At 39.6% G+C, this 13,168-nt stretch overlaps 1 protein-coding gene across 1 annotated transcript; it reads right to left on the bottom strand.

Annotated features, from left to right (window-relative positions):
- Positions 1-201: 201 nt before the first annotated feature.
- On the bottom strand, positions 202-12,865 carry LOC131941184 (uncharacterized). Its single transcript, XM_059300204.1, has 9 exons — positions 12,803-12,865; positions 11,281-11,452; positions 9,884-9,973; positions 9,028-9,176; positions 6,870-7,051; positions 5,073-5,204; positions 3,721-3,830; positions 3,136-3,354; positions 202-978 (listed from the first exon to the last, which is right to left on the bottom strand). Exons 2-9 carry the CDS (start codon positions 11,383-11,385, stop codon positions 904-906), a joined length of 1,062 nt encoding a protein of 353 aa, XP_059156187.1. The 5' UTR covers positions 11,386-11,452; positions 12,803-12,865; the 3' UTR covers positions 202-903.
- Positions 12,866-13,168: the final 303 nt, after the last annotated feature.

Below are 13,168 nucleotides of genomic sequence, written 5' to 3'. Positions count from 1 at the left end.
TACAAACTTGAACATGTATAGATTGGTAAGTCTTGAACACCCATTTCTCTTATTTTAATTTATTTTTTTAAAATTGAACTATTCTCTTAGTGAAAATAAAAATAAAGTAAAAAAACAAGTACATGCATATGAATGATTTACAAACTTAGTAAAATAACATTTTCTATCAGAAGCTGAATGTTATTGTGAAATTGATATCTTTCAAATATGTATTTATAAATAACTAAAATAATTTATTATTTATTTTTTTCTTTATTGTGCATGTCAATGTTACATTAAAAAAATTGTTGAAATAAGTTAATAGTTTGTTGCCATGATTAAAATAGCGCCTATTCTAAAGGTTTGTGGATACATTTGTACATTTAAAAATGTAGTGTGTTGAATAAATTGGAAGATTTAGAACATATTTTAAAAAAATAGATTTATGGAATTAGAACTTATATTTGTGGATAAATTTGTGGATTTATAAGTTAGAACAATTTTTTAATTGATGGATAAAATGAATGAATTAAGAATGTAACATTTTTGGATAATTTATGTATTTAGCTAGAACAAAGTTTATTGGATAGATTTAAAGATTTAGTATCTACCTCTGATGTTTAAAAATTTCTATTTCACACATCCAAATCACTATAAATTATTAAAAAACTTTTTTCTTGTAACTTATAAGACAGCCAAGCATAGAGGACTAAATAAAGCTACAGATCAGTGGGAACAACAAATACATGGTCAAAAAACACCCAATGGCATATAACAGTTGTGTTGACCTTTTGTAAATTACTGCATATTTGACATTTAGTAAAAAGATGGCCTATATGACATTTAGTAAATGGATGGACTATGTGACATTTAGTAAATGGATGGACTATATGACATTTAGTAAATGGATGGACTATGTGACATTTAGTAAACCACTGGTGCAGTTTGATCAGGGTTATTACCTAAGGATGGAACATCACTTCTTCTCCCTATTCTTCTCTGAAAATATAATATACATATATATATAAATATATATATTTATATATATATATATATACACACACATATATATATATATATATATATATATATATATATATATATATATATAAATATAAATGTAAGCATCATTTATGTATGTGTGTCATGTATATGTATACATATGTATACATCATCCATGTATATGTATTCATCATATATGTATGTATAAATTTATAGATACATATATATATATATATATATATATATATATATATATATATATATATATATATATATATATATATATATATATGTGTGTGTGTGTGTGCATAAAGTATACATATTCCTCACTTAGGGATGTAAACTGATTGCCACTGAGAGCAGACACCGCCTTACATATAAACCTATAGGGGGTCGGCGTGGTCGAGTCGGTAAAGCTCTGGTTGCTAAACCGAAAAGTCACGAGTTCGAACCCTCGGGCAGATGAGGCTCGTTAGCTGGGGACAGCCACTCTTCTAGGAGAGACAACTCCAAACAACTGCTGCCTTGTAGTTTGTTCTTGGTTGGACAAAGGCTATGGAGGCAAATCCAAAAAGAAAAGCAGGCTGAAATCGGAGTCAATGGCCTATATGGCGCATAACCAGTTGACACGTAACGCTTAATTGTGTTGGAGGCGTGGTCGAGTCGGCAAAAAGCTCATGGTTGATACATTCGAACAAAGTCTCGAGTTCAAACGGACTGGCAGATAAATCTCGATCCCCTTCAACACTAATAATTAAGAACGAAGAAGAAGATAAACCTATATAGTGACAAACAATCCCCGACAATAGCATGAGCTAAAGATGATACCAGATACAACCCAACAAAAATGTTCTTGAAAAGTCGATACACGTTTCAGAACTGACCAGTGATTCTCCATAGAGGGGTATTCCCCCGCAAAAAGTCTGCATGGACCTCCATTAGACAGCATCCTACCATTAAATCTATAGACAGGCATCAACGCCTTCAACAAGGTGATGAAAATGGACCCCGCGTGATCACAGTTTTTTTCTAAACCTACACATTGAAAAACAAATCCTCCATGGATCCCTATAAACCTATCAAGCCTACTCTCATTAACCTGCATATCATCTGGGCATTAGTCGTATGCAGGACCGTGTGGTCAGCGCCACGCACAGGTTGTATATAGATCTATATATTTTAATCTTTATCCTTGTTTAAACCAATGACAGATACCGATTTCAAGTTTCAAGACTTGTTTGTGAGATATCGTCTACAGAGTTTCTTCCAGGCATCTCTTTTCTCCCGAAAAAATTCTACCCCCCCGAACGAAATGAAATTTATATAATTTATATAGAAAATATATACGTTTAACTGTGTCCGCCCCCCCCCCCCCCAAGAAAGTCTACCCCCCCCCTCTCCCGAAAATTTCAAGTGGCCCCCGGAGAAAAAAGTCTGGAAGAAACACTGATCGTCTAAGATGTGCTTGGCTTTAACAACTCAGTTCTCGTTTCACACTTGGGTAGGCCGTGAGTACGAGTCTAGCCTCTACCCAGATATTCTAATTCATTAAACGTGAGATGGTGACTGGAAAGATGCGCAACGGAAAAAAATGCGCAACGGAAAACTGATTATAAAAAAAGTGCGCAAGTATTTCTAGACATGAACGGAATGTGAAAAGATCTACATGTACACTGTAGCATAATAAAACATTTACACGGAATAGTTTGTATTTGCGCATTTTTCTGTTCGCGCAGTTTTCCGATTGCGCCTTTTTCTTCTTCTGGGAACCACTTTTGATACATCTAGTGGCGTCACAAGGCGGGGTGGAGGGTGCTGTCCGCACCGGGTGACATGATTTAGGGGGTGACACAAGACAGAAAAATCGTAGAATGTCCAGGCAAAACTATATTTTATCTACCATTGGAAAAAAAAACAAGTAGAGAAGGTATTGCACGAAACCGAAAATGCCAAAAAAATATTGAAAAGGGGATGGGGGGTGACAGCCTCTTTCCCCGCACCAGGTAACACCCGACCTAGTGACGCCCCTGGAAACATCTAAGTCAAATTATAAATAGTATGCCTGTTAATTTAGTTAAAACAAATAATTCGTGAACTGTTGCCTTAACATTTGCGTTTGTTTGTTTCAGGGGGGGGGGTGGTGGAAAATCTTACCGGCTGGCTTAAAAAACTAGTCCGGCGCTCTCGAAAAATATAATCATGGTCGCTCTCCTGAAAGAAAGACAATGTGCTGGTGGTACCGTTAGTATCAAGGAATGGTGTAGTCCCTCCCTCATACAGTGAAGATTCAGACAGTATCAGTTCCGGTTGCGGGAGTTGTTCCCTAAACGGAATCAACAAACTTATGCGCTGCAGGTTCTTTTTGGTTTGGAACTGGTAAAATAAAGTTTCCACTTTTTAGACGTGAACTGGCAAGTAAACAAAAAGAAAGAAAGGATTAGAAAGTTTTGACATTTTATTTTTATTTTTATTTAAAAAAAAATGTTAACTAAGATTTTTAAGTAAACAAAAAGAAAGAAAGAATCAGAAAGGTTAGACTTAAAAAAAAAGAATTATTATTAATTAAAAAAAATTAAAGTTAGTTATATTGAATAAAGGGAGAAAGGGGGGGGGGGTTATTTTTAATTTTTTTTATCTCTTTTGTTGTATATCACACATTTGAAAAAAAAAGTTTGTTACAATCCTCCAAGACTCAAATTAAAATCAAAACAATAAAGCGAAGAAGGTGAAACTAATTACCGACAGGTAGATGTTGCCGATGATGAGGATGAAGACGTAGAGGAAAGAGTGGATCTCTGCCAGCAAGGCATCCACGGCGGCCGAATACTTGCCCTCCAGGCAGATTCTAGGTGGGCAATGGTTGTATAGAGTGGGAGGAGAAATAAAGGTTAATCAATTTTGGCAGTGGCGTAGGCAGGGGGGGGTTTAGGGGGGGTCATAACCCCCCCATAGACCCCTCGGTGTATATATATATATATAAAGTATGAGGGGGGGGGGGTGCAAATCGAAAGTTTGAGGGGGGGGGGGTGCAAATCGAATGTTTGAGGGGGGTGTGTGTGAAAATCGAAAGTTTGGGGGGGGGTGCAAATCGAAAGTTTGAGGGGGGGGGGTGCAAATCGAAAGGGGGGGGGTGCAAATAGAAAGTTTGAGGGGGGGACGGACGCAAATCGACAGTTTGTTCCCGGGTAAAAATTGGAACCCCCCCCCCCCCCTTGAGACGATCCTGGCTACGCCACTGTATTTTGGACAATGTTTGTATAGAGTGGGAGGAGATATCAACATTACATTTTTTGTTGTTGTTGTCTATGTGACAACAGTTATATGCTGGTAGCCAGAGGGGGGGGGGTTTACTAAAACTGGTGGAAACTGGTTCTAGTATATATTTTCCATCAGTGTTTCTTCCAGACTTTTTTCTCCGGGAAGGGGGGGGCACTTGAAATTTTCGGGGGGGGGGGGGGGGCGTGGTAGATTTTCTTTGGGGGGGGGGCGGACACTGTTAAAAGTTTATATTTACTATATAAATTATATAAATTTCATTTCTTTCGGGGGGGGGGGGGGGGGGTAGAATTTTTTCGGGGGAGGGGGGGGGGCTTTGACCCCCCCCCCCCCGAATAGATGCCTGGAAGAAACTCTGTTTTCCATATAAGCTCGTTCGTGTGGGGGAGGGTTGTCGGCAGAAGTGCTTGAGGGTGCGGTATGTCCAACCCCCCTCAGAAGAGATGCATGTAAGAAACACTTTCTAAATTGAGTGTCACTTATTTTTTTTGTATATATATATATATATATATATATATATATATATATATATATATATATATATATATATATATATATATATTTAAGCTTTATGTAAACACTTTCAAAATTGAGTGTCACTTATTTTTTTGTATATATATATATATATATATATATATATATATATATATATATATATATATATATATATATATATATATCGTCAACTTCAAGTTTTTATTGCCTTAGTAGCATTGACTACACAATTAAGTAATGCATTTCTCACCTATCTAAAGCTCCACAACTTTACATCCTAACTTAGGTCTACAGCTACCCCAGGACAAGGACCTACCTAGCGAAGTAGAGGGCGACACCGCCGTACAGACCAACGGTCAAGGCCAGGTAGTCGACGATGGTATCACACGTGTGGTTGGTGGCGTAGGCGCTGGTCACCAGGAAGAGGGAGAGCATGATGAGCACGTTCTCGACTGGGGAGGGATTTGAACGGGGTGAGTACGTTCTTTATGGGGGAGGGATTTGAACGGGGTGAGTACGTTCTTTATGGGGGAGGGATTTGAACTGGGTGAGTACGTTCTTTATGGGGGAGGGATTTGAACGGGATGAGTACGTTCTTTATGGGGGAGGGATTTGAACGGGGTGAGTACGTTCTTTATGGGGGGGGGGGGATTTGAACTGGGTGAGTACGTTCTTTATGGGGGAGGGATTTGAACGGGGTGAGTACGTTCTTTATGGGGGAGGGATTTGAACGGGATGAGTACGTTCTTTATGGGGGAGGGATTTGAACGGGGTGAGTACGTTCTTTATGGGGGGGGGGATTTGAACTGGGTGAGTACGTTCTTTATGGGGGAGGGATTTGAACGGGGTGAGTACGTTCTTTATGGGGGAGGGATTTGAACTGGGTGAGTACGTTCTTTATGGAGGAGGGATTTGAACTGGGTGAGTACGTTCTTTATGGGGGGGATTTGAACGGGATGAGTATGTTCTTTATGGGGGGGGGGGGGAGGGATTTGAACTGGGTGAGTACGTTCTTTATGGGGGGGGGGGATTTGAACGGGATGATCAAGTTCTTTATGGGGGAGGGTTAAACGGTTCGCTTTTTCCGGTAGACGTTTACATTTCCGTTCGACTAGCCATTGTTGATACGATAGAATTTACGGCCGTGCTAGGTTAAGGTTAGGGTCGAGCATGTGGCAGCCTCGAGTTCGGATCCCACTCATGTCTCTAGCATAACCACGATCCATTAGTGTCGGAGGGGGGGGGGACGGACTAAATTTCCCGGGTAGGGGGGGGGGCGACTAATACAAGTATATATTTTCTATATAAACTGTTTTATTTTGTTCGAGTGGAGGGGGGGGGGGGACGAAGAGGTGCCTGAAAGTAACACTCCTGTGAGTTGTGTTAATCATAGCATCCGCTCTTACCAGTTATACATCAACTCTACATCGTCTATACAAAACTGACCCAGGCTAAGCGACCTAGTCTATCTAAAAATTAACCCCCGACTTTCAAAGGGACTTAGGCACATTGGTACATAACAGCCTAAACCAGTTGGACGAGTTATCCCATGAAAACACAGGCCTTTATGAAGCAAGGAGACACAATAAAGAAGAAGCCATTAGCACATTTAAGATCCACGAATGAATGAAAATCCGTCTACTGATAAGACAAGGTTTCGCTTGAAGGAATCTACTTTTGGGATGATCCAAATTTGCTTTAAACACCAAACACCGTGAAGATGAGTTAAGCCATTATTTTTCACGCATCAGCGGATTTTCCGTTGCATTAAAAATGAAATAAAAAATTAATCGCGATAAATGATCTTGCAAGAAAAGTTTTAAACCTCTAACATAAATTGCTTTTGGGTGATCTCCCTGCAAAGATGGCATTAGCATAGGGCGGTTGGTTGGTGCCAGTCCATTGCGAATAAAAAAAATATTCAACGGCGTAACTAAGCTGGGTAACTGGGGGGGGGGGGCATACCAGGACTGCACTTAATTGATATACAAGCACACACACACACACACACACACGTGCGCACCGACACGCATACGTACACCACCATGATAACGAGATCACACAGAAAAACCACCAACAGAACACCCTGATCTCGAGATCACACACAGAAAACCCACTAATAAACAAATAGTCCTGGTGGCGTGACGTCATGCAGTACTTTGTATCATGTGGGTAGAGGAGAAACCACGTGGACAAGTACAGGGCCTCCATCACCATACACACGCAGATGAACACAGAAGGTAGCCAGATACATGTGTTTGCTTCTGGGAATTGGATTTGGCTTTCTCGATAGGACAGTCTGGAAAAAAAAATAATTAAAAACAACCTAAAGTTGTTATTCTAACTTGAAGTTTGTATATTTGTTACGTTTGCATTTTTATATTATTGAGTTTTGTAGTATAGCCTGTCCATTACCTCTTTTATTTAATTAATGGGGAATGAAAGAATGATCAATCATCATCAAAGTTTCTTCCAGATATCTCTTCAGGGGGGGGGGGGGGCTCCGCGGATACAATTTATATAGAAAATATATACTTTTAACAGTGTCCGCCCTACAGGAATTTTAGTCCCACCCCCCCGAAAATTGTATGCTCCCCCGGAGAAAAAAAAAGTCTGGAAGAAACACTGATCATCATAAAATCTGAATAGCTTTCATTCATTTTTATACTATGGTCACCTTTATCACAAGCCCACTCATTTAATATTGATGGTGTCTCTTAGAGCAGTTGGCGACCCTTGTGATGTACATGGTCGTTTAGGTGTAGTTGTTGGTATAAGTGTAGGTGTAGGTGTAGGTGTAGGTGTAGGTGTAGGTGTAGGTGAAGGTGAAGGTGTAGGTGTAGGTGTAGGTGTAGGTGTAGGTGTAGGTGTAGGTGTAGGTGCAGGTGCAGGTGCAAGTGTAAGTGTAAGTGTAAGTGTAAGTGTAAGTGTAAGTGTAAGTGTAAGTGTAAGTGTAAGTGTAAGTGTAAGTGTAAGTGTAAGTGTAAGTGTAAGTGTAAGTGTAAGTGTAAGTGTAAGTGTAAGTGTAAGTGTAAGTGTAAGTGTAAGTGTAAGTGTAAGTGTAAGTGTAAGTGTAAGTGTAAGTGTAAGTGTAAGTGTAAGTGTAAGTGTAAGTGTAAGTGTAAGTGTAAGTGTAAGTGTAAGTGTAAGTGTAAGTGTAAGTGTAAGTGTAAGTGTAAGTGTAAGTGTAAGTGTAAGTGTAAGTGTAAGTGTAAGTGTAAGTGTAAGTGTAAGTGTAAGTGTAAGTGTAAGTGTAAGTGTAAGTGTAAGTGTAAGTGTAAGTGTAAGTGTAAGTGTAAGTGTAAGTGTAAGTGTAAGTGTAAGTGTAAGTGTAAGTGTAAGTGTAAGTGTAAGTGTAAGTGTAAGTGTAAGTGTAAGTGTAAGTGTAAGTGTAAGTGTAAGTGTAAGTGTAAGTGTAAGTGTAAGTGTAAGTGTAAGTGTAAGTGTAAGTGTAAGTGTAAGTGTAAGTGTAAGTGTAAGTGTAAGTGTAAGTGTAAGTGTAAGTGTAAGTGTAAGTGTAAGTGTAAGTGTAAGTGTAAGTGTAAGTGTAAGTGTAAGTGTAAGTGTAAGTGTAAGTGTAAGTGTAAGTGTAAGTGTAAGTGTAAGTGTAAGTGTAAGTGTAAGTGTAAGTGTAAGTGTAAGTGTAAGTGTAAGTGTAAGTGTAAGTGTAAGTGTAAGTGTAAGTGTAAGTGTAAGTGTAAGTGTAAGTGTAAGTGTAAGTGTAAGTGTAAGTGTAAGTGTAAGTGTAAGTGTAAGTGTAAGTGTAAGTGTAAGTGTAAGTGTAAGTGTAAGTGTAAGTGTAAGTGTAAGTGTAAGTGTAAGTGTAAGTGTAAGTGTAAGTGTAAGTGTACGTGTACGTGTACGTGTACGTGTACGTGTACGTGTAAGTCTAAGTCTAAGTCTAAGTCTAAGTCTAAGTCTAAGTCTAAGTCTAAGTCTAAGCGTAAGCGTAAGCGTAAGCGCAAGCGCAAGCGCAAGCGCAAGCGCAAGCGCAAGTGCAAGTGCAAGTGCAAGTGCAAGTGCAAGTGTAAGTGTAAGTGTAAGTGTAAGTGTAAGTGTAAGTGTAAGTGTAAGTGTAAGTGTAAGTGTAAGTGTAAGTGTAAGTGTAAGTGTAAGTGTAAGTGTGGGTGTGGGTGTGGGTGTGGGTGTGGGTGTGGGTGTGGGTGTACGTGTACGTGTACGTGTACGTGTACGTGTACATGTACATGTACGTGTACGTGTATGCGTACATGACTGTACGTGTACATGACTGTACTTGTCTGTAGAATCACTTACTTGTAAGTCTCTATAAGAAGCACAGTGAGGAACAGCCCTAATCCTAAATGGAAGATCGCAAGCTGAGCAAAACAGGCGATGTCTTGGAGATGCGGATCGACGTACGCGGGGTGGAAAAATTTCCAGATGGGGTACTTGGTCAAGTACATCTGCAACAAAATGGTGGGTGGGGTTGGAAGGGGAGGCGGGGTGGGAGGGATAGGTTAAGATAAAGGACATTGTAATCAAAACTATCTTTGAAAAATTAGATTGAAGGTATTTATTTTTCAATGCAATAACATGATATGGGAACTGTCCTTTTTAGATGTATAAAAAGGGAAATTCTATCTAGTTACTCACAGGCAAGACATGGAGGATTAGTATAATAATATGGCGGATTAGTATAATAACATGGTGGATTAGTATAATTCCAACTAGTTACTCACAGGAAAACATGTCGGATTAGTATACTAATATGTGGGATTAGTATAATTCCAGATAGTTATTCAAAAGCAATACATGGCGAATTAGTATAATAACGTAGCGGATTAGAATAATGCTAGCTAGTCATTCACAGGCAGTGTTTCTTCCAGACTTTTTTCTCCGGGGGGGGGGGGCACTTGAAATCTTCTGGGGGGCGGTAAACTTTCTTCGGGGGGGGGGGCGGACACTGTTAAAAGTATATATCTTCTATATAAATTATATAAATTTCATTTCGTTCGGGGGGGGGGGGGCGGTAAAAAAAAATTTTCGGGGGGGGGGGGGGGGGGCAAGCCCCCCCGAAGAGATGCCTGGAAGAAACTCTGTTCACAGGCAAGACATGACTGATCAGTATAATAAACATGGCGGATTAGTATAATCCCAACTAGATACTCACAGGCAAGACATGGAGGCTTAGCATAATTCCAGCGAGACAGATCAGGATGGTGTAGGACTTATCAAACAAGGTATACAGCGGCCACCACATCTGAGGGAACAGCAACAATCATATTACGAGTCTGCGGTGTGGGCTGGTGGGCTGGGGTGGGCAGGGATGGGCTGGTGGGCTGGGACATCGGGACACCAAGAGAGGTCCCTGTGGGACGCCATGAAGGGTGCGATATTATTAGAAAATTTAAGGAAAAAAAAAGTACGAATTTTTATTTTTTTCGCCCCCCCCTCCCCCCCCCCCCCCCCCAAAAAAAAGAAAGAAAAAGGGGTTCCCGTTTCATAATAGTTTCAAAGTCTCTTGTCATGTATAACTTTATTTTATTTTGAGTAATGAAGGTCACATGGCTCTGAAGGACACACCTAACTCTCGTTTGGATAAGTAAAGGCAGCAGGGCATGGTGCTGACCACATTATCCTATCATATGTCGAAGTCAAGAAATATCTGAACTCTATTTCATCTGCCCAATGTATAGCTAAGTCCAAAGAGGAATTTATTTTTACTATGGGGTTCACGTCATTAAAAATAGGTTTAACTTTCCAAAACAAATAGCTAATAAAGAGTTAATGTGATGATTAATAAGTAATTTTTACTAAGAAAATGCTACAGTTGCGAGAACAGTGCTTTGCCTAGCGGTAGAGAGCTAGGCTGCTAACCCACAATTCTCGAGTTCTAATCCGGGGTTAGTCAGTAGGACGTCCCTGAATAAGTCTGATGGGTACCTTGCTCACGGTAGGGAGAGTAAAAGCGGTAGATGAACTCAACTTCACTTGCCCCATAGACCGTCAGGTTAGAAAAGGGGAACCTTTACAGTTGAGAGAGTTGAGATATCTTATGAAAATACTGTCCACGAATAAGAGGGGTAAAAAAATAACGTTTTCGTGGAAATCATTTAGGTGCCTATAGTTTAATATGTATCGGTATCTTATGTTTACTAATACATCGTAACGGGAATGTTCGCGTTGTTGGCGGAAGATTTTCGCTACATGCATTTTTTCTGTATTTACCTCTACAGCACCTAGATTTTAAATCTTTGTTTAAATACAACGAAAAAGAAATACAACATCAGCAAAAAAACATGGTAAAAGATATATAGTTTTACCAACGTAATCAATATAATTTTCTAGGTTCGGTTATATCTCATTTATTTACTTGCATCAAGATTTTCATTTACATCCCCCCCCCCGCCCTACCTTTGTGACGCCACTGACCTACTCTATTTAAAGAATCGGCTGACTGTTTTTCCGTGACCTACTGTTTTTCCGTGACCTACTGTTTTTCAGTAGCCTACTGTCTTTCCGTGACCTACTATTTTTCCGTGACCTACTGTAACAAAAGTGACTTACTGTAACAAAAACTCGCGTGACGGCCAGCAGAAGGCAGACGGCGATGACGGAGCTCATGATGATGAGGGTGAGGGTGTGGATGAAAAACTCGCTCAGTACCACCATGGTTTTCGTCAACGGCCGCGCCGACTGCACAAGGTGTCCTTAAAAAAGGTGTCTGAAAAGGTGTTTGCTGGATAAAAATAATATTCCTTTTATTAATTAGTACATCTTTTATCAGATTTTGAGTAAGTAGATCAGTTATTTTAACGCTAGAAGGGCAGGACAGTGCTTGTGAAGGATAAATAAAAGGCATCCACTGGCCTAACGCACTCTCTAATGATAGACTTCTAGAAGAAATGGAAATGGAAGCAGTTTCCGAAAGATGGCGCTGGATGGGGCACGTCTTAAGATGGAGTCAAGATGATATCGCAGGAATGGCGCTAAACTGGACGCCTCAAGGAAAAAGAAAATATGGAAGGCCAAGGGAGACGTGGAGGCGCAGGGCGGGGAAGCAGCTGGCAGAGACAGGACTGTCATGGGGGACTGCCAGGAAAATTACCGGAGACTGACAAAAGTGGAGGGAGCTTTTTGTTGCGGCCCCATATGTCTTGAGTACAAAAGTGAAAAGATGAGATGATGTGGACATGACAGTATGATAACGAACTATTTTTTTTTATTCTGCTGATAGTTGTGCAAGCCATGGCCCTTCAGAAATTACTACACTCGTTTTGCGTCTTGATTTTCAAATATCATAAAACGCAGCCATCCAATTATATTTCTAGACAAAGGAGCTAATGATATGGCTGATCTAGAGAGAAAAATATTTTTTTATGATACAAGAAAAGAATGCCGTTATTAAAATATGGACTGTACACTTGATTCAACTTCTCTAGAACCTAAGCTGTAGTTTCCGCTTCTCAAAGTACGGAAACCACTGGGGTAGAGATACAATCACATGGTAGAGTTACCATCAAATATCACAAAGATTAATGTTATAAATATTAATATTGATTAATAAATAAAATTATAATTACCCTGCAACTAGTATCAAATGTGTGAAACCGGTGTGGTCGGATGGTAGAGCGTACGATTGCTAACCTGAAAAGTCTCGAGTTCGGATCCCGTGCTCGAGTCCGTAGAACATCCCTGAGTCCACCCAGCTGTGATGGGTACCTGACTCAGGTTGGGGAACGTAAAGGCGGCTGGGCACAGTTTCGACAACAATATCCCTTCATATGGCTCTACTTCATCTGCCCAGGTTCCAAAGGGTAACTAAGTCTTAAGTTTAGCAGATGAAGTATTAGATCCATATTGTCTAGATCTAGTGTCCATAGTGCTATCGTCTCATCTTTTATAATTGTTATTGATCTATTCAAGATCTTGTATTAGATCTATAATCATAAAGGTAAATTTAAAGGGATCTAAATGTAGCGATGGCTAATTAAAAAGCACCTAACGAAGTATAAATCTACAATCTAGTTATCTAAAACATAACCCTTTGGTAGTTCTAAAAATACAGACATTAGAACTCTAAACTTACAAACAAACAAAAATGGTGGGCAAAGGCTTGTATGGTAAGTTTTTTAATATATATATATATACCACCAGCCACACCAACTTATCTGTCTGCTTACTAAGTTGTGTTCAATGACTTGGATTTTTTTGTGTCAATCGGGAATATCCGCAGGGGTGCGAAAATAAAATAAACGGGAGACAAAATGGATTTCGCGAAAAGAAGAACACATTAAAAATAAACCGGTAGTGATCTCCCCTAAACTTTCTCGAATATTCTTATATAAAACAACAGGGGATGGTAACTGGGGATATAGTTATGATCTTTAATCCATTTTAAATACTGAAACTTTTAAAAATAGAATAGAATCTCAGTAAAAAACAATTGCGCACC

The sequence above is a fragment of the Physella acuta genome, unplaced genomic scaffold (genome assembly GCF_028476545.2).
Source record: "Physella acuta isolate Inbredline_101_S28 unplaced genomic scaffold, ASM2847654v3 ptg000352l, whole genome shotgun sequence".
Classification (NCBI taxonomy): domain Eukaryota; kingdom Metazoa; phylum Mollusca; class Gastropoda; family Physidae; genus Physella; species Physella acuta.
The sequence above is the reverse complement of the archived record's forward strand: the minus strand, read 5'-3'. Positions and strand labels throughout refer to the sequence as shown.